The 25,968-nt window shown below is 46.1% G+C and overlaps 1 protein-coding gene across 5 annotated transcripts in view; it reads left to right on the forward strand.

Annotated features, from left to right (window-relative positions):
• The window catches only part of GKAP1 (G kinase anchoring protein 1), an 814,129-nt gene that overhangs the window by 425,139 nt on the left and 363,022 nt on the right, over positions 1 to 25,968 (forward strand). For all 5 annotated transcript variants that reach the window (XM_069229880.1, XM_069229873.1, XM_069229909.1 and 2 more), the window contains exon 7: positions 1,562 to 1,714. In XM_069229880.1, the coding sequence (XP_069085981.1) occupies positions 1,562 to 1,714 (153 nt within the window). The remainder of the gene's footprint in view (positions 1 to 1,561; positions 1,715 to 25,968) is intronic.

Below are 25,968 nucleotides of genomic sequence, written 5' to 3' on the forward strand. Positions count from 1 at the left end.
TCAATAGCAACTTCAGATGCCAGAATACCAAGTGGAATCAGTGTGTGATGTAGGCTTCATATGGGACTTTTAATCCGAGTTGTGGGTTTTGCACACATCACAAGGAGAAAAAGCATGCCTGGACTTATAGTTAGTTAAGAGTGGGATCTCATTCCTTGGTGCCTTCCTTGCCCGCATTGGTGGGCCTCCAGAGTACTATGGTATAGTTGTGTATCATCAACATGCAGAAATAGGAATGCAAATTAGACCTTGTCAGCATGAACTGGCCAGGAACTGTCTCATCTGGTTCTGTCCCTTATAAAAAGGAAATATGTACCTGTGACCGTGCGTAGCCTCCTTAAGTGCATGGCCCACTGACTGGGGAGGCTGAATCAACACTTCCATCTTGTGCCATGTCAAAGCCAAGGGCAATCCAGGGTGGATACCACTAGTTTATAGTGTACATACATTAATGAGGCCCTGCTAGTAGGGACCATACACAACATGCATGCAGCACGCATTCCCATGTATGTCACAACAGGGTTTGGGTGTGACATATAAGCAGAACTTTACACTACTGGTCCTGTTGGCATTATGCTGAATTCTGGACAACAGAAAGAAGGTCCACCCCCAGACTACGCGTCAAGAATGGTATGCTGCCACCACAGCTCAATGTGCATCTCCAAGGGACACAGACCGTAATGTTTTTGCTTAGGCACTTCTTACTTAACATCAGAGCTAGGATTTGGGTCTCAGTCGATTTTTGTCCAAAGGAAAGTCAGGATACTAGGTTCACTAACTGTTAGTTAACTCAGGGCAGGGAGGGGCTTGTATGTATACCATGAGAAATATTTATTTTATTTAAATCATTATTGCATTTCCCTAGGCCCTCATGGTCCGAAAATTCTTACCACCAAGACCCACTGTTTCCTTTCTGGAAAAATTGCTCAACAAGAAGCATGTGAGCTGCATAGATCCCTGTTAGACATGCAGGTCACCAGCTGCAGTGCTTTGTTTGTAACGAGCAAAAATCAGCGTTGAGAACTTGCATGAATAACTCACCATTACTTTGACAATAAGCCCTATTATTAATTTTGTGCTGTACTACATTTATGGTCTACCACCTTAGTGCTTTTCCTTTCATACCAAGTCATAAAAGCAGACTTTAAATATTTACCCTCACTCACATAGAGATGAAGAACGTCATTCTATTACTGCTATACACATAGTAATACACTGATACTTGCTCACTCCTGCAAACGCAGGAATGCACTGCCTAATCACTAACTAGATATAGTTTTATTTACATTGGGTCTTATTGTTTTGAATTGGATTCCATTTTGAAATCCTTTATTCTCCTCCTCACAAGCAGGTTCGCTGATTGCAAGACACAAAGTAAAATGAATACTGATCAAATGCAGGCGTATCGGACAGTGTTCACTAAAAAGGCCTCTATTTTGTTGGAGGCTCAAACCTTGCACCCTTCCATGTTCTGTTTTCTAATTTGTAGTAAGATCTCTTAGAACACTGTTTTTATAGGTGTTTTTCCCACATTTAATCATATACATTCTATTCTTTGCAGGAATTGAGGTCTCCACATCCCTTATCACAGGATGGTGAATTTTTCAATAGACTGGAAGATGATGTTAGTAAAATACTAATAAGAGAGAAAAAAAGAAGAGAGCTCACAGATGTAAATGGTGTTGGAGGCATTGTATCTCATGAATACAGTCCGGTATGTATGTACTTTCTGAAAGTAGTTTACTAGTTCTTATTTGCTTAGTGACATTTTTACTGGAATGTTTTTTTATGATCGATGGCATGTGTAGCTGCAGCTACACATACTGTGCATATTCTTCTGCCATCTAGTGTTGGGCTCGGAGTGTTCCAAGTTATTTTTCTTCGAAGAAGTTTTTTCGAGTCACGGGATCGAGTGACTACTCTTCGGTTCCATTGCGCATGGGCATCAACTCCATGTTAGATTGTTTTCTTTCCGTCGTCGGGTTCGGACGGGTTTCCTTCCGCTCTGATGGTTCAATAAGGAAAACTTTGAAAACGCTTCATTTTTTCATCGGTATTGTATCTATCACGTTACATCTTCTACTGACACTTCGGTACAGTCGGACAGATATCTCTTCCTGCCCTTCGGGATGCGCGCGCCCAACTCAGGCCTGGTCGGGCCGACCGTGTGGAAGCCTCATGGATCGGACTCCATTCCGATTCTGTCCTCGGTGCCACGCCAAATTCCCTTATACAGACCAACACCTCGTCTGTAATCTTTGCCTTTTCCCAGATCATCAAGAAGAAAAATGCGAGGCCTGCCGATCAAAAAAAACCAACACTTTGGGACAGAAGAGCACGAAGGCTCGAGATGTCGTCCAAATGCTCCGAACATCTTGACGTCGAAGAGGAAGAGATCATGCACACAGCAGTCTCCGTTCTAAGTTCCGACTCCAACCAGGAATCTGAGGAAGACAGACTGGTCACGGCAGGACAGAACGTGAGTACGCCTGCCTCTGTACCATTCCAAAGACAGAAATTTAAGGCCTTGGGTACGCCACTGCCGAAAGGCCATGGTTCAGCCCGAAAGAAGACACCCGGTGACCAAACCGCCAGTTCGGCACCGAAAAAGGCCACTCCTCCGAAACCATTGGAGTCGACTAAAGGCTCAGTCTCCAACTTGAGCAAACACCGCTCTTCGGATTCGAAATTTCGAAAATCGCGTTTAGAGCCGAAACCATCCACAACACCATCCTTTTCAATACTGAAAAAGCCAGCTTCGGTGCCGAAAAGAGCAGGTTATACAGAGGAGCATGGGCTTTCTAAGACTCTCAAAGAAAGCCATAAGACTTCTGAGGAGGACACACAAGTACAGCCAATACTTGAAGTGGTGGACGAAAGGCAAGCCAGGATTCATATCCGCAAAGATACTGGCAGAATATTACCAGCACCTCCTTTAAAACCTAAGAGGAAATTAGCCTTTCAGGAGGAATTGGACACTACCCTGCTGCAGCTCAGGTGCCAAAGACAAGGGAGAGACCACCACCACCTCCTCAATTTTCTCCTCCTCCTCATTCTCCGCCTCACTCTCCACACCTGCATATCTCTCCTCCTACCAGTCCTACACCAATGCAGTCACCATCACATTTAGTTGACTCGCAACAAGATAATGTAGACCCATGGGATCTCTATGATCCAGATCCCATTCCCGAGAATGACCCAGACTGCTATCCCTCTAAGCTTTCACCACCTGAGGATAGTACATGGTACAATCAAGTACTAGCTAGGGCTGCAGCATACCATAGTGTCACCATGCACACTGAACCGTCGAAGGCCGATCTTTTGTTTAATACACTCTCCTCCACGCACACAACATGCGCTCTCTGTGCTCCCGGGCATGCTAAAACATGATGATCTAATATTTAGCGAGCCTGTCAAAGCAAGAATAATAACTCCCAGGGTAGAGAGAAACTACAAGCCACCTCTCTTCGATCCTGTCTATATAACTTAGCAACTCCCTCCAGACTCAGTAGTGGTAAGCACTGCCAGGAAGAGGCCAAACTCAGTCGTCAGGTGATGCACCCCCACCAGACAAACAGAATAGAAAATATGATGCTGCACGGAAGAGAGTGGCATCCCAGACAGCCAACCAATAGAGAATAGCCAACTCACAGGCGTTGTTGGCTAGATACAACAGGGCCCATTGGGATGAGATGAAAGATATAATTCAACATCTCCCCAAGGAACACCAAAAGAGGGCACAACAGATAGTGGAGGAAGGGCAGGCCATCACCAATAACCAGATTACATCTGCCCTAGACTCAGCAGACACAGCTGCCAGGAGCATCAACATTGCTGTAACAATCAGGAGGCATGCATGGCTCAGCTCCTCCGGGTTCAAACCCGAAATCCAACAAGCGGTGTTGAATATGCCGTTCAACAAAAAACAGCTTTTTGGCCCAGAAGTGGACACTGTAATTGAAAAATTACGTAAGGATTCAGACACCGCAAAAGCGATGGCTGCACAATACACCACACAATACAGGGGATCCTTTCAGAAGCCTCAGTTTAGAGGTGGATTTAGGGCTCAAACTGCAGAGGCATCCACATCACAGCCAAAACCAGCCTCTCAACCTCAAAACCAACGAGGTGGTTTAAGGGCACATATAAAGGGCAGTACCCCAGAGGTAGAGGAAAATATCAAACACCTAAACAAGCTTCACAACATACTAAACAGTGACTTGTTTCATTCCCTTCCACTCCACACCTTCCCTGTGGGAGAAAGACTACAAACGTTCCACACCAATTGGCAAAACATTACCATAGACAATTGGGTATTATCAATTATCCGCAATGGTTATTACCTAAAATTGATACAAACTCCACCAAACATTCCACCAAAACCACACAAACTATCCACAGAACACATCAGTCTGTTACAGGAAGAAATCAAATCTCTATTACTCAAGCAATAGAGCCAGTGCCACAAAATCAAGTAGGGACAGGAGTTTACTCATTGTTCTTCCTGATTCCCAAAAAGGATGGCAGCATAAGGCCAATATTCGATCTCCGGACCCTCAATCTTTACATCCTGTCAGAACACTTTCACATGGTAACTCTCCAGGATGTTATCCCACTACTTCAAAAACACGATTTCTTGGCAACATTAGATCTCAAGGATGTGTATTTTCATATACCCATCCACCGGCGCACAGAAAATATCTCAGGTTTGTCATTCAAGGAAAGCACTATCAGTTCAAAGTGTTACCCTTCGGAATAACAGCTCCAAGGGTATTTACAAAGTGCCTAGCAGTAGCCGCAGCCTTTCTAAGAAGACAACATATGCATGTCTTTCCATATCTGGACAATTGCCTGATAAAATCAACCAGTCATACGCAATGTCTAAACATGCACATTACGTAATACAAACCCTGCACACGCAAGGGTTCTCAATACATTTCCAAAAGTTGCATATATAACCTGCGCAAATACAACAATATTGAGGTGCATTTCTAAATACTCAAAAAGCGCTAGCAAGTCCAAATACACAAAGAATACAAGCATTCCAAAATATAATCGCACAGATGCACACCGGTCAACAGTACACTCTCAGATTTTTCATGAAAATATTAGGGATGATGGCATCATGTATTGCAACCATCCCACATGCAAGACTAAACATGCGGCCCTTACAACAATGCTTTGCACAACAATGGTCACAGGCACACGGTCAACTTCAAGATCTAGTGTTGATAGACAGCCAAACATACATGTCCCTTCAGTGGTGGAATTCCACAAATCTAAGCAAAGGGCGGCCCTTTCAAGACCCTGTTCCTCGGACCATAATTACAACAGAAGCATCAATGATTGGTTGGGGAGCTCACCTCAGCAATCGCAACATCCAAGGACAATGGGATGCCCAACACAGACAGCTACACATAAATCACTTAGTTGTTAGCTGTCTTCCTAGCACTCAAAGCTTTTCAGCCTCTTCTTACTCAGAAGAAAACAAACAACATGACCATCATGTATTACCTAAACAAGCAAGGAGGAACACATTCGTCCCAACTCTCCCTCAGAGCTCAAAAGATTTGGAAATGGGCAATACACAACCAAATTCACCTGGTAGCACAATACATTCCAGGGATACACAACCAACTCGCATATGTATAATGGAATGGGGTGTGAAATGAGGAAACTCGCATATGTTCTCAGCAGAAATCATCAACAAACACACGAGTGGAAGATTCACCCTCAAGTACTTCAAAAATACTTTCAACAATGGGGAACACCAAAAATAGATCTGTTCGCCACAAGCGAAAACGCAAAATGCCAAAGCTTTGCATCCAGACACCCACATCCCCTATCCAAGAGCAATGCTCTATGGATCAATTTGTCAGGGATATTTGCTTGCTTTCCCCCTCTCCCACTCATTCCATTTGTAGTCAACAAATTGCGTCAAAACGCACTCAACATGATACTCATAGCACCAACGTGGGCACGTCAACCGTGGTACACAACATTGTTAGACCTGTCAGTAGTACCACACTCCAGACTCCCAAACAGACCAGACCTGTTGACACAAAACAAAGGGCAAATAAGGCACCCAAATCCCAAACCCCTCAATCTAGCGATTTGGCTCCTGAGGTCATAGAGCTTGGGTATTTACCATCAGAATGTATGGAGGTTTTTAAACAAGCAAGAAAACCCACTACTAGACAGTGCTATGCTAACAAATGGAAAATATTTGTATATTACTGTCAATCTAAACAATCTGCCCTTCTTACAGCATCAATACAAGATATTGTATGTTATTTACAAAAATCAAATTTAGCATTTTCTTCCATAAAAATACATCTTACTGCAATTTCAGCATATTTGCAAAATGTACAGCACAGCTCTTTATTTAGAGTTCCTGTTATTAAAGCCTTTGTGGAAGGCTTAAAACGCATCATTCCACCCACAACACCTCCAGTTCCTTCTTGGAATTTAAACATGGTGCTTATGCGACTTATGGGCCCACCATTTGAACCTATGCACTCATGTCAAATGCAATTCTTAACATGGAAGGTTGCCTTCCTAGTCGCAATTACATCATTGCGAAGAGTCCGTGAAATTCAAGCTTTCACTATTAAAGAACCGTTCGTACAAGTACACAAACATAAAGTTGTACTACGAGCTAACCCTAAATTTCTTCCAAAAGTGGTATCACCTTTTCATATCAATCAAACAGTGGAACTACCAGTCTTCTTCCCTCAGCCAGATTCTGTGGCAGAAAGGGCTCTACATACATTAGGCCTTAAAAGGGCACTAATGTACTGTATAGATAGAACAAGACCATTCAGGAAAACTAATCAACTGTTTGTAGCCTTTCAAAAACCGCATACGGGTAACCCATTTCAAAACAAGGATTAGCAAGATGGATAGTAAGATGTATCCAAACATGCTACATTAAAGCCAAAGGGCAACTCTTAGTTACTCCAAAAGTACATTCCACAAGGAAAAAAGGTGCTACAATGGCTTTTTTAGGAAACATACCAGTGGCTGAAATATGTGAAGCAGCTACTTGGGCAACACCACATACATTTACTAAACACTATTGTGTAGATGTTTTAGCAACACAGCAAGCCACAGTAGGTCAAGCTGTACTCCGAACATTATTTCAAACAACTTCAACTCCTACAGGCTAACCACCGCTTTTATGGGAGGACTAACTTCTTTTAGTCTATGCACAGCATGTGTATCTGCAGCTACATATGCCATCGAATGGAAAATATCATTTACCCGTGTATATCTGTTCGTGGCATGTTCCGCTGCAGATTCACATGCACCCTCCCACCTCCCCTACAGCCTGTAGTCGTTTAAGTTAACAATATTTGTACAAATGTAGATATGTATATATTTAACATTCCATTAGTATGGACATCTCTTTTCTTTATACTCTATCACTCCTACCTTACCCTCTGCGGGAAAACAATCTAACATGGAGTCGATGCCCATATGCAATGGAGCCGAAGAGGAGGAGTCACTCGATCCCGTGACAAGAAAACACTTCTTCGAAGAAAAACAACTTGTAACATTCCGAGCCCAACACTAGATGGCAGAAGTATATGCACAGCATGTGAATCTGCAGCGGAACATGCCACGAACAGATGTACACTGGGTAAGTGACATTTTCCAATTCCATTGTAATACACTTTACACCACTTCTTTACAAAGGTAGCACACCAGTAACATAGAGAGTATTAGATCAGTTGTAGTGATTGAAGAATACAATACAACACAATTTCCCCAGCCTCTCAATTCCTCACCCTAGGTGCATATGTACCCATAAATATCTGGCTGTACTATAACTAAAGATTGATAATTAACCAACAGGGGGTCGTCAACACTCATCTTGGTATGTCTTGGGGTCTCGGAGAGCAAACAAAGTTCCCATTCAAGTTTGAATGTGAAAAACAACTTTTTCAAATGTATACTCTTCTTTCTTCTCTCCTCCTCTCCCCCAAGATTTCTTACGATGGACAGATCTGCCCAAATGTGACATGTTGCATCCTAGCCACTTTCTATAATTGCCACCCAGTTGTACTGGAGATATGTCAGAATGGTGCTAATACTTATTAACAAATCAGAAAATGTGTTCACAATGGAAAATTAATCATAAAGGAAAATTTCAAGTCTAATAAGGACACAACGGTGAGGATTATTCATTTCTTTCTCCTTAATTTCTCTCCAGCAGCCTTGATCAGAAAACCAAACTACATTTCCCAGAACACTAGGGAAAACATGTAACCACATGAGCCAATCTTTTATTCTTTGAAGAGCAGAGTGAGGGTCCTGACCCTCCTCTTTCCTTGCACGACAGCTGCCATGTACCTCCCAGATGTAGCATTTCTCCATCTGTTCAGTTACTAATAAAGAAAAATCTTGGTTTTAATTAAGAGTTTACAACAATAGCGATCATCATTTTTTATTTCTAATACATTGATATTACAAGGTATAACTCTTTTACATACTGAGAAATAAAGCTATTTCTGAAGCCTATAGTTAGACAACTGATTGAGGAATGCAGGTGAAAAGTTAGAATATCCCATTTCTAAGTGAAGGAATAATCCTTGCGTCTGTGCCCTCAATAGAATTGAAACAGTCCTTTACAGTTACTAGGAAAGTTTTCATTCTGTGTCAGTACCTGAGGTGAGGATTATGCATGTTAAGAGCTTACTGAACACTAGAGGCCACACCCACAACAGTTTTGAAATAAAAGATTTTAAATGTGGCATCTGAGGACCATTCGGCAGCATTCAGAATGTCCTCAAGCCGTGTTCCGACAGAAAAGGCTTTGGAGGCCATGGTGCCTCACACAGTGTGTGCCAGCAAAGTTTGATATCTATACCTGATTTTTGCATGTCCCCCCCTGACCAATCTGTTAATCATACGAGACTGCTTTGAAAGGTTTACAAATTGAAGGGAGCAGTTGACATTCTCCAATGGATCTCAGTTTATCAGTCATGCACTCCTACTCTTTCAGGCATTGCACAACCCAATTTTGGCCAGTCATCAAATGCTGGTTAAGAACTAACTCTAGTGGGGAGGAGCCAAGATGGCGGCCGGGAAGGACGCTTGATTAAGCGCTCCTCTCGGGCTCGCCACGAAAAACAATTGCGGGGCGCTCCTGGGGCGCCGCTGCCATATCCCTGCGGCGGGATCAGCTTCTGTGGCCGCTCTCCGCCTACTGACGACTCCAGGTGCGATCGGGCGGCCGGGCTGAGGTGCTGTTGCGGTGCGGACCGGAGCTGAAAGCTGCGGCCGCCATCTTGTCGGCCGCGCCGGGCTGGTCGCGGCTCCGGATTCTGGAGGAGAGGTGGGTGCGCGGAGCCGGGAGCGACCCACCTCGCGAGGGTGTTAAGCCCATATTCTTCTCGGCCCCGCCCCGGGCGCCCCCTCCTCGCCAGGATATCGGACATAGGGGCTCTCCCCCCCCCTCCACCAGGCGAGGGGAGCTCAGAGGAACTGTGGCGTGCCGCGGCTGGGGGCGAGTGATGAGAGGCGCCTCCCCCCCGCGGCAGGCCTTGTGGGAGTATTGCAACTGGACTGGGGCAATTTGCTCCGTGAGTGGGTCGGGATCCGCGCCCTGGACCCCTCCGGATGCTCCACAGGGCTGTGAGTCCTGCCGGGCGGCTGTGAGCTCGGCCACAGCAGTTGCGCCCTCTCCAGGAGGCCGCTGGCGTTGTCTTCCCCTGAGGTGGGGTTTACCTGATTGGAGGTTCTGACGGTGAGACGGGTGCACGGCGAGGGAAACTGGGAGTCGTTGCCTTTGCCTTGCGCCGGCTACCCCCTCCCGCCCACAAGGGGGGATGAAGGTCGGGTGACGAATCCTCATGCGGGCCACTGGGGGTGCCTCCTGTATCTCGTGCCTGTTTACGCGCTGCGCCCGCCCCGGGAGTCGACTTCGAGCCTGCAGCTGGATACCGAGACCACCACAGACGTGATCCGTGCAGGGTCAGTCAGGATCAAGCTGAGCCATATCCTTTGTTCAATGGTGCCGAACTGTGCGGGCCCGCAACACACTAAGCTTTGGATTGCCACTCACCTACTTCACACCGAAGAGGGCCTAGAGACTGGAGCTGGATACCGACTGGGGGTTTGTGGCGCGCGTGTGGAACTAGCGACGGGAGGCACTGGATCGCCTGAATAGGTTTTCGTTAAGAGGACCACCAGCAGGGCCGAAGCCCAAATACTGAAGTTTGCATTGGCGTTGCCCCGCGGGGAATCGTATGCCCTCCTCGCTGGCTGGGCCCAGATAACGCAGGTTAGCGCGTGATTTTGGGAGGAATCAGGCCGCAACAGATAAGTAAAAATGGCCGGTAGGCCCAAATCAGCTAAAAACCAGGACCCGAGCACGCAAGGCCTGGCGCCCGGAGATCAGCAGCATACGCCCTCTCTGCAGTCGCTGGAGTCCACGCTCATGTCCCATTCCTCACAATTCGAGAAAGTTCTGCAAGCAATCATGGACACTAAAACTTCACTGGAAACCAGGATAGACACGGTATCGCAAGATCTGAACATCCTCAGAGTAGACCATGGCAAACTATCTGATAAAATGAAGACAACGGAGGCGGCGCTAAGTGAATTGGCCCCCACGGTAGCGGATAATCAAAAACAAATTCTCCGCCTAGACGCAGAAGTTAAGTCACTGTTGAGAAGAGCGGAGGAGGCGGAGGGCAGATCCCGCCGCAATAACATACGGTTTCTCGGTTTTCCAGAAAAATCTCTGGATCAAAGCTCAGAGCTCCTGCTGGAACACTGGTTAATTAAAGAGGTCTTGAATGGAACTCCATCCAAATTCTTTTCAGTGGAAAGAGCATACAGAATCCCCGGACGCCCCCCGGCCCCGGGCCAACCTCCGAGGCCACTGATAGCTAGGTTCCTAAACTTCAGAGACCGGGATACTATACTCCAACAGTTCCGCAGCAAAGGTCCATACAGGTATGAGGATTCGACTGTTCATGCTTATCCAGACTTCACTCAGGAAGTGCAAAGGCAACGCAATTCCTTCACCCAGGTCAAACAACGCCTCCGGGAGTATGACATAAAATATGCATTAATGTTCCCCGCTAAACTTCGTGTAATAACAGATGATCACACCCATGTGTTCACCTCTCCGGAAGATGCCTGGACGTGGATGCATGCCAAAGGCTTCGCCCAACCACGCGAGGCATCTGGTGCTGACGAGAACTGGTCAACGACGAAACCCAGGAAACGATCTAAGAGGCACGCCAGGGGTCAACCCACGGAGGAACAGGCTGCAGAGGAGAGAGCCAGGGCCCTAAAAGAAACTCCCCTACTAACTCAAAACTCCTTTGAGACGCTAAGGTCCCATCCAGCGAAGGGCTCTGAACAAAAACCACTGAACTATCCCCTTAGGGGGGTCCAACCGCCACAGCCGGAGTACAGATCCGAACTTTGCTATTTTCTCCTGAAATAGGGGACCGCGTCACCTGAACTTCTGTATCCTTATGCGTTTGCTCCTGGAGATAACTCCTTTATTCATATTGTGCGCGGCTGGCGGCGCGGAGCGGAGGGGGGATGGGTGGAGAGCCGTGCCCTGGGAGCGCCCCAAGCTAATTGCGGACCGTGTCTGCAGAAGGATGCGAGCCCCTAAAATGAGCCGCATCTGGATAGTATTATTGCTCCCCCGCAGTTATCCATACGGATACGCCTTAGCCTGCACCCACCATGGGTGTGTAGCCTGTTTCAAGTTCATAGTTGGGGTTGGGATCCAGTTGGGGAGGGAAAGAGGGTAATTATTAGTTCGTGCACTACCGGTCTGCTCACAACTCTGGACAAATGCCCGGCGGTGTGGGGCCCGTCCGCGGGGGCGGTGGGGACCCAATGGGGCTTCCCGGGATCCGGGGAGCAAGACATACATTCACAAACAGAATATGGCCCAATCCATAACCCATAGCACATACAAATATGACATAATCACCTGGAACGTCAGGGGACTGGGGACACCGGCCAAGAGGGCCAGGGTGCACACACGACTCAAACGCCATGGTGCACATATTGCAATCCTACAAGAGACTCACTTGCGGGACCCAGACCTGCAGGATCTACGTAGTAAGTGGGGAGGTCAGATAGTGGGCACATCCTACTCATCCTTCGCGAGGGGGGTACTCATATGGATAGCAGGAAGTGTCCCCTTCACTCAAACATCGCACAAGATAGACCACGAGGGCAGGTATGTGGTGGTGGAGGGTAAGCTGGACGGCAAACAATTGTCAATTATAGGGGTATACGCTCCCAACAGCGCACTGCCTGAGTTCCTGAGTACACTCACTCCAGCGTTATTAACGAACCCGGAAGCACCCGCCATATGGGGAGGAGACTTTAATTGCACGCCAGATCCAGCATTAGACAGGTCAAACCCCCCCACACATTCAATAGTCAATAGACACCTTAGCCGCCCACTATCGACATGGGCTAGTAACATGAGCCTTCATGATATATGGCGCATGAAACACCCACGACACAGGGAGTATTCATTTTACTCAGCACCACATAAGGTACACACTAGGATAGATTTGATGTGGGGCACTCAGGAGATTTGCACAGGGATTAGCGGAACAGAATATCTAGCCAAGACACTATCAGATCACTCACCGCTTAATATAGCCTTGGACTGGGGCAGGAAGCGCCAGGCTATTCCAACATGGAGGCTACAAGCGGAAGCATTATACGACCCTGCATTCACAGACTCACTGAGAACAGCGCTAAAACAGTACTGGGATCTAAACACCGGCACCACAAAATCAAGAGCAATGGAGTGGGACGCACACAAAGTAGTGATCCGTGGATATTGTATTTCCGCTACATGGGGGGTGAGGCGCACACTCCACGCAGAGGTTAGCAAGCTGGAGAAGAAATTAAGAGTACTAGAAAATGCGGTCGCTCGCAATGAAACGCCATATACGGCTCTGAAGGAAACGCGCGCGGAACATGCAAAGGCTGATGCCACATTACGTCTCCACGACCACAGACACCACGTGGCTAGGCTACAGTCGGAAGGCGACAGATCTGGTAGGCTGCTCGCGTGGCTGCTGCGGGAGGACCGGCGGTGCCCTCCAATAGGGGCAATAGGAACAGGCGCAGGCGTAATAGCTAACACGCAGGCCAATATAAATGAGGCGTTCAGGGAATATTACACACAATTATACGCCAAAAGCACATCAAGCACCATCCAACAGCTTGTGTCCTTTCTAGCAGACTCCCCTCTGCCCCAATTAATGCACGTCGACAGAGAGACACTAGAAGCCCCCATCACATTAGGGGAACTTAATAAGGCCCTCGAACAACTACCTAGGAATAAAGCCCCAGGCACAGACGGCCTGCCATCAGAATACTACTCTACTTTTGCGACACACCTGAACACACATCTCCTAAAAACGTTCGAAGAAGCAGAGAACAACGGCATCCTGCCCCCCTCAATGAGAGAGGCAATGATAGTGGTCCTTCCAAAGCAGGGGCTTGATCCCACGGACGTCAGGTCTTACAGACCTCTCTCACTATTGAACCTAGACTGTAAGATACTTGGCAAAATCCTGGCTAATAGACTAGCGCCCTACATGCATATCCTGGTACATGATGACCAGAATGGTTTCATCCCGAAACGTAACACCTTCCTAAATATCCGGAGGCTGCTCAGTGTGATGGGAGATACCTCCCCGACCACACTCGAGAAAGTGGTGATATCGCTTGACATAGAAAAAGCTTTTGATACATTAGAATGGGACTTCCTGTTTGCCACCATGCAGTTATTGGGTATTGGTCCGAAATTCATAAACTGGGTACGTATTCTGTACACTGCCCCACAGGCTAGGGTAAAGACGGGAGGAGTAATATCAGAAATCTTTCCGATTAGCAGGGGAACAAGACCAGGCTGCCCCCTCTCCCCCCTCCTGTTTGCGTTAGCGATGGAACCACTAGCTGTACGCATCCGGGCCAAAAAAGAAGAATGGGGGGTGTCAAGGAACGGCATTCTCCACTCCATATCATTATACGCAGATGATGCCTTGATATACATACGCAGAGTAGAGGACTCGCTGGCCCCAGTGATGTCGCTACTTTCCGAGTTCGGAAGGGTATCTGGTCTAATAGTTAACTGGGGGAAATCCTGTATATTCCCACTAGCCAGCTGGCCCCCTGCGAGGCAGGAGAGCGCCCCATCAGGCCACTTAAAATGGTGCTTTGACACATTTAAATACCTAGGGATCAACGTCTATCACAAGGCGGAAGATCTAAGGGATGGAAATTTGGGGAAAGCGGTGTCCTCGGTTAAGAGCTCAATACGCTTCTGGAATAGGTTACCACTCTCACCACTGGGTAAAGTGGCTATAGCAAACATGTTGATATTACCTAGACTGTTGTATTATTTTGCGGCCCTGCCAATCAATATCCCCAAAAGCTTTTTTGTCGGCCTGAACTCCATCTTGTTACAGCCGGTGTGGGGTGAGGGCAGAAGGCGGGTTGCACTTACCACGCTGCACTATCCGGTAGCAATGGGTGGACTGGGCGCCCCAAATTTTTAGCTCTATTCTGCGGCCGCACAGCTGCAGTGGATCTTAAATTGGCTCCATAGACCCAGCTCGGCAGAAACCATATGGCTGCAATCCCAACTCCAGGGCGCTCCCGTACTAGTGTGGCTGCTGGACAAGCAGACTAAAAGCACATGCACAAATCCATTGATGATAGTGGCACACACATATTGGAGGAAGTATATCCAAAAGGGAATTAAAAAACTACCCTACTCACCACTCCTCCCATTGGATCGGCTCCCCGGGTGGGTGGAAGCCGGCTCATATTCACCTACAACTTGGTCAGACGCGGGTATAAGCACAGTAGGAGACTGTTTCGAGGAAGGGAAATTAATGACTTTCGAAGCTATACAGGCCCTCACAGACATTAATCCGGGGCAATTCCTGGCATACCACGCGATATGCCATGCAATCAGGAAAACGTGGGCATCTGGCGACGCAGAGCCTGACATCTCAGTCACCGTGCACCACATGCTGAACTGGGATCACCAAGGAAAAGCAGTCTCAAACCTTTATAAACTTTTGAACAGACCCCCGGAAGTTAACCTGCAGAAAGCTAAGGAGAGGTGGAATACCGTATTGCCCACTCCAATATCAGAGACAGAATGGTCAAGAGCTCTGTCCCATACACGCGAGGTCTCAAGAAACCCCAGATTTAGGTACACACAGTTCAATTATTTACATCAGACATACTTGGCGCCGGCCAGGATTAAGCGCATGTTCCCCGGCTCGGACCCAGCCTGCCCCAGATGCAACATACCAACAGCACAGTTCTATCATATGGTCTGGGAGTGCCCGCGGTTGGGGGGAGGGTGGGGGGGGGGGGGGGGTGGTCGCAGCCCTAGCGGAAATCACGGGGCTCAACCTGGACGCGAATCCCAAATCCTGTCTACTCGGACTAAGGACCAGGTCGAAAAGAAATAAACACTTGCATAGATTTGTGGATCTAGCGTATGTAATGTACAAAAGATTGATAGCTATGAACTGGAAGGCTCGCAACACACCTGACTTAAAAGCCTGGCTTGCCCTCACGCTACGCTGGGCTCGCACTGAGCATCAGGTATTAACAAATTTAGCTCGTAGGGGACTGCGGCAGGCGGGCTGTGAGACCTGGGGCGTATTGGTGTCCAGGCTAGAAGCCAAAAACGATGAAAGACCCCCCTGAATCACTGTTGGCTGGACCCACCTGGAAAACCGTGGGCTCATCCCCCGGCAGAAAGACATCACCACATTTGGGGAAGCACATATATCCATCATTAATGCCTCGCCAACATGATTAGCACAGCAGCCCCCCCCCCCCCCAATACATGTACGCCATAGCACCAAGAAGCCTGCACACTCAACCAATAGTCACCAGCGTTGCGCTCCACTGTGCCATTCCCTTCCCCCTCGCCCCCCCCCCCCCCCACTCCCTGGGTTTCTCTGCCCCCCCGCCCTCGCAGCACTGTGGGCCCCTGCCGACAGTGGCAACAGAATTACAATTACAATTGAACGCCTCGTCTCTTGCGGCAGCAACTCCGGGAGAGTTGGGTGGAAGAATCATACCGGGTAGTGCACACAAGTTTCTAGGTGTTTTGTTATACATATCGTTCTTTATACGGGAAAGCCAGACGGCAAACTGCAACCAATGACAAATTGTTATTAATGTTTGTATACGCAAGTAAATGTATGGCTTTTGTTTTGAAAAATCAATAAAAAATATATAAAAAAAATTAAAAAAAAGAACTAACTCTAGTGTGAGTGTTTGTAGTCCTGCACACAGTAACCATAACCTAGTCAAGGGTATACATTCTGCTAGACATATCCAGTGCTCTAACATCTTAAACTCTCCTGTAGGCCACCAAGCCCAGCAACATCGCCAATTTGCTAGAAAGTTCCTTTCTGTTTGGGTATTTGTATTGGAGCCAAGAATGAAAACAGGGTTAAGGCATTATTAACATCCCAAAGAATATATTTTCTCTGGTTGACAGCACTGAAGGAAGGCATCTGTCACCTCCAGATCAGGTCTCCTCCTGAAATACCTTTGGATCAGACTATCTAGATGGATACAAAGCCCCAGATCTTGCTTAGATTGCAAAATACTAGTGGGTCCAGTTGCCATCCTTGAGTCCAAAGGTATCTCGAGTGCCAACCCACCACTTAGTTGGGTTTCCCAGGCAGGTTTCCGCTGTTCCTGAGACATGATGAGCGAGGCAGAATCGCCAGAAGTCATTAGCTATGTCCCTTGGGATCTTGCATCGAGTACCACTGGGACGGTTTATGTACCTACTGTCAACATGTTGTCCATATTCAGTATTATGCAGTGTTGGGCCCTCTCTTTGGTCCAGCATGTGAGGGTGAAAGATCCAGCAAGGAGTTCTAGACAATTGATATGGAGTTATTCCTGTTTGGACCAGTTTCCGCCTGCAGATAGTCCTCCACAAGAGGCACCCCATCCCGAATGGCTGTGTGTCCGACTCTGTTGTGGACCAGGTCTGACCCGAAGATTACTCTCGTTCCATGCCTCCATGTGGCTCAACTACCAGTGAAGCTCCTCTTTGGTGTCCTCTGAGAGTGTGACTTGTTCTGAGTACCTTAGGCCCTTCCCAAGATGAGAAGCCTTGAGACGTTGTAGGACCTTGCAGTGTAGTGGTCCTGTGAAGATTGCTAGGATGGAGAATGAGAGGAACCCCACAATCCACGCTAGATGCCTTAGGTAGGACCGCGGTCTAACTAACCTTCCCCTGAGCATTTGGCGAGTCCTGGCTATCATCTTGTTCAGCTGGCTGAGTATAGCCCTGACATTTTTTGACGAAGCCCCGCAAGATGATAGATTGAACCGAGATCGTGAAGGAATTTTCCCTGCTGATGACAAACCTCAGTTCTTGCAGGAGTGTATTTGTCATTGCTGGATGAGATGTTGGTTTCTCCCGTGATTGGTCCATGAGAAGAATGTCGTCCAGATAGACAATCAGGTGAATGCCCTGCATCCTGAGAAATTCCAGGGCAAGGTTGAGAACCTTTCGTAAAGCACCAAGGTGCTGATGAAAAGGCCAAAGGGTACAGTTTGGAATACGTAGACCTGTTCTTTCCAAATGAATTCTGCAGAGAGGTTTTTTTAAATGGAGATCATGAGGTATGAGTCCTTTAGGTCTAAGTGAACTAGCCTGTGACCTGGATGAAGTATATCTCGTAATAGGTGAATGCCCTCCATCCTGAAGTGGCAGTATACAACCCATTAGCTGAAATCTTGCAGATTTTTCACGTATCTGATGCCCTTGTCCTTCTTTTCAACCAGAAAGAGGTTTTAGGTAGGACCTTATAATGGTGTACTTTTCCTATACCTCCCCAACCTCTTGATATATAAGAGTGTATTGTGCCTCTAAAAGCACCAATGAAAAAGGGTGTTGAGCCAGAAAGGGGTCTCTTTAGAACTCTTTGGAACCCTGTGATCGTCTGTAGTACCCAAACATCGGCGGTCAAACATTTCCAGATGTGGAGAAAAGGTGCCAGTATGCGCTCCCACCCTCTTCCCAACATCCCTAACGGTGTCTGAAGAGTGTTGGTTGCACTTACCGGAATAGGAATTGGCAGTGGAATTTCTTTCTGAAATGCCTCTGTAGTAGTGAGATCTGCCTGTGCCTCATGAGGGGAAGGAACCCCCCCCCCCCCCCCCCCCCCCCCCCCCCAAATTTTGCTGGATTCCCTCCTGGAATATTGGCTTCGTTGAGGAGGATTGTAGGTCAGGTGGCCGGCTGAGCTCCCCTTTCCTTTGCAGCCTCTAGGAAACCTTTTTAATGGGTGCTTGAGCCTATCTAGTGAAGTGAATGTATTAACAAACTTTCTGAGCTCTTTTATGAAGGGGGTTTCCTAAATGCCCCCCCCCCCCCCCCAGGACGACAGCCTCGCTTCCGTGGAACAAGGTACCACAAATTACGGTTACTTTTTACATTAGAAGAGATCTGTGTCCCACTGTAGACACAGCACAATTGGCATTTCCCATGAAAATTATAGCTCTTTATGCCAGACCATAGAGGGTCTCTGGGAAAATGAGGGATCCTGATTGTTTATCCTCCTCTGCCGTATCCTGAATCTGCAGGAAAGGGCCTGCAATGTCCAGTAATTTATCTTGGCGGGAGCACCAAGAATAGTTGGTTGTGTTTTTGGGGTCTTTAATATATTTAGCAAGAAAACTAAGTAGGTTTCCATCTTTTCTGGAGTAAGAGACACTTTTCCTTCCATAAATGGTCAAGGGCATTCTGCTTGCAGTCTGCTGCGCACCTTCTTGTCCAGTAGTTTCTGGAGGCAAGCTGCTACATATGTGATTACTTTATTCACAGGACCTTATTCAGGAGATCTAGGGTGACGGATGTTATCTAGGTCCAGCTTATCTGCTCCGATAGGCCAGCTTGATTGGTGTCTGTACCAGAGTCTTGTGTGTCAGATTTACAGTGTCCTGCTCTGTTAGGCTCATTGCCTAAGTCAGTCAGAACGAGAGGGATTTCGGGCAAATTATGGAGAGACAGGGTCATCCATGGATAGTAATGGGTATCCCTATTGTAGGGATTCCATCATAGATCCCAAAAGATTAAGGTATGTGGCCAGAATAGCATTTTTTTTTTTTTTTTTTTTTAGGTAATCAAGTTCAGTGTTTAGGTCTCTGGGGCTCTGACCCCTCCCTTGAGGGGTGGAGGAGTCGCCTTGGAGGTTGTGAGAACCCAGATAGTCCAGGCTGGTCTTCGCTCCAAGTGAGGGGTTCTAGGTCAGCAAGCTGCCAAATGCAGTAATTTACTCTCCAGAGGCTCTAGGGCTGAAGATGGGGCTCTTCAGACCGAGGTGCTCTCTGAAATATAATCAGTTGGAATAAACCTCTTTTTAAAAGGGCAAAGCCACAGCATCCCCCGCAGAGGTTAGTGCAATTATCCGGTTAGTAATGAACAAAGACAGGGCAACCCTCTCCAGGCTATGGGGCTGGTTTCTGCTCCTGGTAACCCAACCCACTCTTCCTGAGCCAATGAACAGGTGCTTAGCAGGAGGAGGGAAACATCCAGGAGTTGTGGTCTGCAGTGGAAAATCTCAGTTAAGTGGTGAGGAGCCGCTAATATATTCCAGCATGGTGGGCGACCAGTAAGTAGAGGAGCAAAGGACCTGGGCAGCTTGAAAGTGGGCCCTGTAGCAGTTGCAGGTCCACAGCACTTGTGTGGCCCCTTCCTGATGCGATTGGAAAGCCAAATCCCATGATCAAAAAGTTAAACCTGTGGAGATAAATGTACAGTGAAAGCCATGCATGAAATATAAAGTGCCAAAAACAGTATTAGATAACAACTGCGTATATCAGCAGTTTGAGAGGACATGTAAAGATACTCTTTTGCGACTGGAGCAGTGAAAAAAGAGGAGGAGCAGAAAGCTCATTTGTCTCAAAAGGATTAAAGGTTGTTGATTGGTTCATGTTGTTACTTCTTTTCCCTGGTGTTCTGAGAAATGTAGTTTGATTTTTCTGATCAAGGCTGTTGGAGAGAAATAAAGGAGAAAGAAGTGCATGATCTTCGCCTCTGTTCCTAACATTGAATCACACCTGTTCGAACACCAAAACTTATATCACTAAAAAAACAGTTAAAATGGCATTATGTTTCAAATTCAATAACATAAAGTCACTCAAATTCACCAGTTATGCTGTGCTTTGTGAACCATCAACCAGATATTGTTCATGACCTCACGCATTATGCCTCAAATGACTTACATGATCACATCAAATATGGTATCAACAAAGTCATCTTCCCTATTGTTGACAACACTGTTTTTCTTAATTTTCACATTGCCTAATCACCCTAGATTGCTTTGAATTATTTAATGAGAAACATTTTTGGAAGGCTCAATTTCAGAGCTTTAATCTTCTCACCACCTTCTACCTCTTCCATATTTCCCAAGTATTATGTATTTTAAGCTTGGGCCTCTGTTATGCAGTTTGTGCTACTATTTGCTCCCCTCCCCATTCACTACAAGTATAGCAAAACATCCAGACTGGTCAATCAACATCATTGTTACCGTCAATGATGAGGAAATATTGATCATCACTATTATCCCCTTTGAATCCCGACTGTACTATCCTTTTGTGTCCCCCGCCTTTAAATGCATACCAGTTCTCCTGTAAAAGACTGATTTGTGTTGCCTCATGAACTGCATTATAGCACCTCGCTTACATTTCTGCCCTAATCTGTTATCATTCCATGTTTGTATTTTTAGCTGCTTTTTATATGCTGCCATGCAACCTATTCACTGTTAACGTATCTGTACACATTTCCAAAGCTAGTTCTGGCTGATTCCGTACCTGTTAAATGCTTGCTTTGTGGTTCCAGTTTTTTTTTTTTTTTTTAAGTTCCCTATTCTTTCCCCTCCCCTTTTGCCTTGATTGGCAGGCTTACAACTAAACACCCCCTCAGCACCCCAATACACTGTTTCAAACTTTTTGTAACTAGTTAAACCTTCAAAGCATTTGGAGAGTCCCCCTGGTTGCATATCATTGACAGTTAGTGACTACACAAATTGCTCAACTGATGAGCCCTCCATTTTTTCTGGGATTCTAAACAGGTGCACATGATATTTTCTCAAACGTTCTCTTTGCATCTCCTGTTCTGCTAGGCAGTCTTTGGGAGTTGTGTTTCAGCCTTAACTTTCTTCTGAAGTTTTTTTTAATGGTCAATGAGTGTGCTCCATCACATCTACTCTTTCAGAGACTTTCTTCAGATCTGCTGTCAGAAGTGCTATGTCATCTGCCATATGTCTCTTTCATCCCCAAGCACTGTTCAGAAATCACATATTGTTGTTAATACATTCTTTAACATGGGGTTGTCTTGCTGTTGTGTTTGGCTCTCTGCACATTGATCTTTTGATTCACCCCCTTCTCTAATGGGTTTTCTTCACAAAAGACCTTTATATCTGGCTTGCCATGGTGGGTAAAACTCCCCCCAACCCCATCTGTGCACATCCTTGGTCTTCAGCCCACTGAGGAAAAAAGTTTTATTTTGAGCTCAGAATTACTGTTTTACTTTCGTGCTGGCTCCCCAGTTGGTTGTGCACTTATAGCAGGATTCAGCATCTTCCTGTCCTTTGCTGTTTAGTGAGCTGGCTATTTGTATATTACCACCCCACTGCGTGTAGTTCCTTAATCTTCTGGGGCCTCCTCAGTTCCATGGTCTCTCATTCAGCCGCTTTTAGCCTTCCCTGTCTCTCTTGGTGTCAGTGTGGGCAGGCATTGCTGTTTTATGTGGGCAATTAGACTGAGTATTATTTGGTGCTTCCTTGTGCCCCTCTACCAACATTTGCCTGTCACACTGTTGCTTGCCTGCGGCTCTTGAACTGTCTACTGTTGGCTGCTTGCAAGGTCTCCTTATCACTTACCTGTCTGTCTGATGTGGTGGGGCTGATACAAGGCCCAGCATTGTGCTGGAACTGTATTGCCCATGAGACAGATGAATAAGTGTCTGTTTGCCAGGCAGCCTGGGAGGTCTGCTAATATTGCCGTTCACTCTGGTTCCCAGGAGGTCACCTGGCTCCGTGGGCGGTTGTGTGCCACGCTTGTTGATTTACCCTGGCTTCTCAGCTGTCCAGGCCCATCCACCCTTGACTCCTGATGCCCATATTTCACTGGGGTTTCACCACCAGCCCATTCTCCTCTTACTTAGGGGCCATCCTACTTAGGGGCTATCTCACTCTTGTGTAGTGGCTCCTGCACTCCATTTTAATGGGCTGCTGCATTCACTGCCTCTGTCCAGCCTCCCTTCGCGTACCCCCTTCCATGACCATGACTGTTGTTGGCTAGGGTCAGCCACCCACCTCAGCCCCCTCTGCTTTGAAATATTGTGCGGGCTTCTCGCTGTCGTGCAGTCTCCTGGTTCACTGTTGCCTACATCGCCCCCCTATGTCCCTAACCCACCACACCGTGAGGACCTTCATCTCTCCACCAGCTTTTTGCATGTTATGTGGCAGAGCTGAAGTCTAAATAATTGTGTCCTACTATTGTCTTTTCCAAATACTGATGACACCACAGATGTCAGATTTATCGTGTTTGGCACTGCTGAATTACTGTGTCATCTTGTTCCTCTGCGGACCACACTCTGCTGTTGACCACCTATATGACAAACTTGCATTCAGTCATTCGTGACCGCTAGCTTATCAATTGTCTAGACAGCGGCTTACAAGTGCCACCATATCCAAGGCCAAGCAAGTAATTTAATTGTAATGGTAAGTACACCTAGCAAGAATCTAGATTGTCAACAAAAATTTCAGCTACTTTAAGCTTTTCAACAATACTTGCTCTGTTGATGGATTCAGAGTAGTGATAGTGAATCATTCACTGGCTCCTACAGATTCTTCCTTGCCTACATATGCTCCTTTGTGGAGGTCTTTCAGATTCTAGCTCCTCTGCAAGCTCTGTTGGTTATTCAGTCAATGGCTTTCTCATGTCTATGTATGATCATCTCACCATTTGCCATGACACCAGTGATGACTTTCACTTCAGTTGCAACTGTAATTTCAGTACTTTCAATTTTGTGGATTATGTCAACAGTTCCACTACAGTCTTTGCTGGTTTTGCCAGTTGATTTACACCCTTACACCCTCTGAAATAATTTAGCAAACATCATCTTTTGGTGTAGGAGACGAGGGATTAAAAAGCTCCCAATAGGCCCTCTCTGCATTTAGATATCTAGCTTTTGTTTTTCTCTGTTTAAATGAATTCAAGGAGGATGTAGTTAAATGCAGTAAATTTGCTTTAATTCACAGGAACTTGAATAACAAGTTCTTGATAATAGAATCAGATGGATGGGGAGAAATACAAATGTTACAGGCATCACAGGGAACCTCTGGTTTTGCCCTGCAGCAGTGTAGACAGACATTGGAATGCAACACAGATGTCCGTGGTTAATGTTCCTCTAGATATGTTGACTTCATTGTAAAATATGATTTTTTACATTTATCTTAGGCACCCAAAATGACGTCTATCAGACTCAAGTTCCTCAATCTTGCCACCATGTCCACCTTTGTCACCACTACTGCCACATCTATTTCCGGTTCAGCCTAATAAGTTTTCACACGCCAGATATGCCCCCCCCCCCATGCCTCCTTCAGCACCATACTTCGATACCTCGACTTTGACCTGCTTTTCCAATACCTGAGACTTCCGAAGATACAAGACAACCTTGAGATTAAAGTAATTATGAATGTCAGGATGGGATGTATGTAGGAAGTGGCTGCAATGGCAGTGCTGACATATACAGTCTAGGTTTATGAGATGAAGGAGACAAAGATAATGTGTGGCCCAGAAAGCTGAAGGATCCTGACATAATCCCTAGGATGGAGTCATCAGTGAATTCCCCTCCCGATTATATCAGCATATTCACACCCTTGCCACATAAGAATCAAGCAAGTTCAATTAATAATTGAGTCAGAAAAATCTGTATTTGATTTCAAGTAGTAAAAAAAATAATCTATCTGAGCAGTTCCCCTGTTGGATCAAGTTGGGAAGAGGGTATACTGTCAATAAAGCACCCAGCAACAGTCTTGATGGTAGCATGTTTGGCAAGGGAGTTGATAATACCTTGTAACCCAGTGAAACTAATACAGTTACAAAGGTCATTGGGCAAAGGTATCATTCATACTTTGGTTACCAATGGTGGTATCAAAGACATTATTAATATGATAATTTTCATCAGCCTTGACAATATGGACTCCAGCAGAAATTCATCCAACCACAAAGAAATCAGAGGGACAGTCCAACAGACTGGTCTTCCCTTTGCTTCTGAGTCATTCGCCTTAAGAATCACAACAGGCAACTCTGAATTGCTCAGTCAATATCTTTCCATTTGTCCCTGTCAGCAAGGGACATTGTCAGGCAGATGAATCTTTGACACTTTCAAAAAGGGACATTTTGAAATTTGTACAGATGCTACCAGACCATCCACTGAACCTAAAAAGAAGGTTCAGACTTATCTATCATAAGTGAAAGAGGAAAAATTGGAATTACTTCAGAAAGGGGCTAAAGAAATCTTATTCTTGTGCCAGAGGGTTGGAAGGATGTTATTCCAAATGTTTTACCCATATTCAAAAAAGTTGACTTCCGTCCAATTTTAGATTCATGAAGACCAACCAAATACCAGAGAAAAGCAGTGAAATTGAATGGTCCGATTGCAGGAGATTCACCCATTCATCAAATAAAACAACTTAGCCTAGACTTAGAATTGTTGTGCTTCATGGTAGATGGCCATCATCAGTTCAGAATATTCCCATTTGGGCTCAACTCCGCGGCAAGAATATTTGCCATGTGAATAGCTCTGGTAGCTACCTAACTGCAACATCAGGGTTGTCGATTTACTCTTATTTGGAAGATTGGCCGATCAAAGCTCATTGTTATGGCTAGGCATGCAGAGTAGTTCAAGGGACAACACTGATTGTTCCCCACGGGATTTTGAATTGTATTTCTTGGGAACAAATCTTCATGGTTAGGTTAAAAGCTTGTGCTTGGAAGGAAAGACATCAAACCAAACAGCAGTAGTTGGTAGTCTCTCAAGTTCAGTTTCAAAGCACAATACTTGATTCATTTATTTTATATATCACTTGTCCACCAAAAGAGGCATAATGGCACCAAAGTGATATTAAGAAAATATAAAATTGTGCTATGTTTTATAGCATCCTGTGGATATCACAGTGTCATGTACAGGAGAGGCCAGTTCAAGAAGAACTAAATCTGCAGTCCTCTCTGGTAGATAGGAATGCAAAATCAAAGTGTCAGAGATAGTGAAAAGAGCGCTCTATTGGTAGAAATAATAGAGAATGTATTGGCTAAACAGCCTCTTTTTCCGTCCAATGTCCCAAATGTTCTCGACAACAGATGCTTCTCAGTTGGGATGTGGAGCTCATTTATGTCACACTCATGTAAGTGAAAAATTGTCTCATTTGGAATGCAAACTTTATAGAAGTCTCCTAGAGCTCAAAGTAGTGAAATAGGCCTTTCTCTTCCAAATAGGAGATTTGCACAGTGGTGGCTCGCGGGTGGGAAATCGCGCGGCTTGGTGGTTTTGGAGGGGAAGGTACGGCTGAGACAAAAATAACATATAATAATGTAAAAAAAAGAAAAAACCCTTACCTTTCTTACCATGCTGATCCTTGGTCCTCAACTGCAGGCACTGGTGCATAGCCTGCCCTGCGTCCAATCCTAACACTGCTTTCATGCTACTGGCAGCATGAAAGCAGCGTTAGGATTGGAGGGAACGCCCAGCCAGGGCGCTCAGAGGCAGAGTGGAAGTCTCTGCCTGCTGTCTCTAACCTGGCAACGCAGTTCCTGCGTTGCCGGGTTGGAGAGTGCCTAGTGCTCAAGTGTATTTGGCCGGCCCAAGACGGCTGGTCAAACATACACGCCTAC

The sequence above is a fragment of the Pleurodeles waltl genome, chromosome 1_1 (assembly GCF_031143425.1).
Source record: "Pleurodeles waltl isolate 20211129_DDA chromosome 1_1, aPleWal1.hap1.20221129, whole genome shotgun sequence".
Taxonomy (NCBI): domain Eukaryota; kingdom Metazoa; phylum Chordata; class Amphibia; order Caudata; family Salamandridae; genus Pleurodeles; species Pleurodeles waltl.